This window comes from Apium graveolens, chromosome 2 (assembly GCF_009905375.1).
Source record: "Apium graveolens cultivar Ventura chromosome 2, ASM990537v1, whole genome shotgun sequence".
Lineage (NCBI taxonomy): Eukaryota > Viridiplantae > Streptophyta > Magnoliopsida > Apiales > Apiaceae > Apium > Apium graveolens.
The window spans coordinates 305,757,055-305,760,550 of record NC_133648.1 but is presented as its reverse complement, the minus strand read 5'-3'; the positions used below and the strand labels follow the sequence as shown (position 1 = coordinate 305,760,550).

The following is a 3,496-nucleotide window of genomic DNA, read 5'->3' as shown; positions in this document are numbered from 1 at the left end:
TGAACTTTCAGGTTGTCAAGGCAGCCTCTACCAACAATGAAATCATGGGTAGAACAGGGATCCATGCTTATAAAGATGTGTCGTCAACCTACCACATGGTATTGAAGTTCCCAACTAGGAATGGTGTTGGAGAAGCGAGAGGAGATCATAAAATAGCCCGCAATTGCTATGTTGCAGCACCTAGGCCCGATGGAACCGGGGGCAGGTCCTCCCCATAGAAGGCATGGATAACCGAGAAAATGACAAACTACGAGGGAAGCCAGCCGAGGACTTGGTCCCAATTCCTTTAGACCCCTTAGACCCGTAGAAGGTCACATATATCGGGGCATCTCTGGACAAGCCCTTGAAGGGCCGAATGACAACTTTTCTCTAAAAAATAATAATGTATTTGCTTGGACAACAGCTGATATGCCTGGGATTGACCCGAACCTTATAACTCATAGGTTGAACGTCAAACCAACTCGGAAGACTATATAGCAAAAGAAGAGAACTTATGTCCCTGATAGGCTGGAAGCCATTAAGTAGGAGGTCGGGAAGCTTTTAGAAGCTAGATTTATTGAGGAGGTGCAATTCCCTGAATGGTTGGCCAACCCCGTAATGGTTAAGAAGTCCAATAGAAAGTGGATGATGTGTATTGACTTCACTAATTTGAATGATGCTTGTCCCAAGGACTTTTACCCCCTACCGAGGATTCACACCCTGATCAATGCCGCTGCTGGACATGAGGTGCTAAGCTTTATGGATGGCTTCAGTGGTTACAATCAGATTAGAATGCATAAGGATGACACTCTCAAGGTATCTTTCATAACTGACTTTAGTGTATTCTGTTAGCTTGTTATGGCTTTTGGACTTAAGAATGCATGAGCTACTTACCAAAGATTGGTAAATAAGATATTTTCCCATTTAATTGGGAAGACCATGGAGGTCTATGTTGATGACATTTTAGTCAAGAGCCTAAGCAAGGCCGATCATATTAGCCACCTTAGAGAGGTATTTGAAGTGCTGAGGCACCACAAGATGATGTTAAACCCAACTAAGTGTGCTTTTGGCGTTGGGTCTGGAAAATTTTTGGGTCACATGGTCACTAAAAGGGGGATAGAGGCCAACCTCGATAAGATCAAAGCCATCCTAGACATGAAGCCACCACGCTCCATCAAGGACGTTCAGAAGCTGAAAGGAAGAATTGCAGCTCGAGGGAGGTTCATCTCCAAGTCTGGAGATAAATGCCTGCCCTTTTTTAAAACCCTTAAGAAGGTGAAGGACTTTGAATGGATAGCTGAGAGCCAAGAGGCCTTTGAATAGCTGAAGAAGTACATGACTGAAGCTCCATTTTTGGCTAAACCAAGTCCGGAAGACACTCTTTATTTGTACCTCACGGTATCTGAACAAGTCGTGAGTGCGGTCCTCGTGAAGGAAGAGCAGAAGCTCCAGAATCATGTATACTATGTAAGCAAGGTGCTCCATGAAGCAGAGTTGAATTACTCCACCACGGAAAAGTTCGCGCTCGCTCTCATCACAGCCTCGAGGAAGTTGAGACCATACTTTCAGGATCACAAGATCAAAGTCCTGACGGACCAACCCCTGAGGAACATTCTTCATAGCCTGAAGGCCAATGGAAGGCTCATCAAGTGGGCAATTGATTTACGAGAATTTGATATCAAGTACAAGCCTCGAACGACCATCAATGCTCAAACCTTAGTAGACTTCGTCATTGAATGCACCATTAACGACCAAGAAGTCGGGGGGCAAGAGATAGTAACCCTAGAAGGAGGAGAGAAGGAGAAGGATGAAGAAATAACCTTGAAAGAGTATTGGGTTATCCATTTTAACAGAGCGTCCAAAACAAAATATAGTGGTGCAGGCCTAGTCTTGCAAAGCCCTGATGGGTTTATGATTGAATATGCTTTAAAGTTGAATTTCATGACTACGAACAACGAAGCAGAATATGAAGCATTGATTGCTAGCTTAGGCTTGGCTAGAGTCGTGAGGGCCAAAAACCTGAAGATCTGTGGAGACTTAAGACTTGTAGTTGCTCAATTTAATAGGGAGTTTGAGGCCAAGGATGATACTATGGCCAAGTACCTGAGAGTCGTAAAGGGAATACTAACTCAGTTAGATGAATGGTACGCAAAACATGATCCGAGAGAGGAGAACACTACGGAGGATGTCTTGTCTCAGTTCTCCTCGTCTGAAATCAAGAACTATCTGAGAATTATTTACTTCCAAGTCTTGAAGACCCCTACTATTCATGTCATAAATATGATAGCACCGGTTGGGGTGGCAAGCTGTTGGATAGACCCGATCAAGACCCACTTAGAAATTGGGTGGCTCCCCGATGATGCCCAGGAGGCATGCAAGCTATCAGTTAGAGCATTGAGATACTCATTGATTGAAGGCCTTCTTTACAAAAGGTCCTTTGTTATTCCGTACTTGAAGTGCTTAAGACCTCTTGAAGCAGAGGAGACACTTAAAGAAGCCCATGAAGGGATTTGTGGATAACACTTAGGGGGGTAGGGCCCTCGCTCACAAGATAACTCGGTTGGGATTCTACTGGCCAACTATGCTAGCCGATGCAAGGGATTATGTGAAGAAATGCAACATATGCCAGAGGAACGCTCCAATAGTACGACAACCCCCATAGAAGCTTACGTTGATCAGCACACCCATCCCTTTTGTAGTGTGGGAAATATACATACTTGGACCATTTCCTATAGCATCTGGACAGAGGAAGTTCATTGTGGTAGCCATAGACTACTTTACAAAGTGGATTGAGGCTAAGGTGCTAGCCAAGATAACCACCAAGAAAATTGCCCAATTCTTTTGAGAGAATGTGATATGTCAATATGGAATCCCACGCATCCTTTTCACGGATAATGGGAAACAATTTGATAATGGAGAGTTCAGAGTGTACTGCGTCGATAACAGCATAGAACTTCGCTTCACCTCGGTTGCACATCCTCAAGCAAACGGGCAAGCGGAAGTTTCTAATAGAATCATCCTTGATGGACTTAAGAAAAGAGTTGAACGCTCGAGAAACACTTGGTCGGATGAGTTTTTGCCTATACTATGGGCATATCGTACCACCTGTAAAGTGACAACTGAAGCTACCTTGTTCATGTTCGCTTACGGAGCCGAGGCAGTGATGCCCCTGGAAATCACTCATGGATCCCCTAGGATCGAAGCTTACGAGCCAGAGACCAACGAAGAAGGCATGAGGCTCGCTCTTGATCTCAATAACGAGGTCGGGGATGAGGCAAATGCCCAAAATGTAGAGCATCAACGAAGAGCCTCCCTCTATTACAATAAACGGGTTAAAGAAAGGTTCTTTCAACAGGGAGATTTGGTTCTGAGGAAGATTGAGGCATCAGGAATGGGGGAGAGATGAAAGATAGCCCCTAATTGGGAAAGACCTTATAAGGTCAGGAAGACACTGGGACGAGGATCCTACAAGTTATAAACCCTGAATGGTGAAGAAGTGCCCCGTACTTGGCATGCT

At 44.6% G+C, this 3,496-nt stretch overlaps 1 protein-coding gene across 1 annotated transcript; it reads left to right on the top strand.

Annotated features, from left to right (window-relative positions):
- Window positions 1-1,314: 1,314 nt before the first annotated feature.
- Window positions 1,315-2,499, top strand: LOC141702723 (uncharacterized). Its single transcript, XM_074506353.1, has one exon. It carries the CDS (start codon window positions 1,315-1,317, stop codon window positions 2,497-2,499), a length of 1,185 nt encoding a protein of 394 aa, XP_074362454.1.
- Window positions 2,500-3,496: the final 997 nt, after the last annotated feature.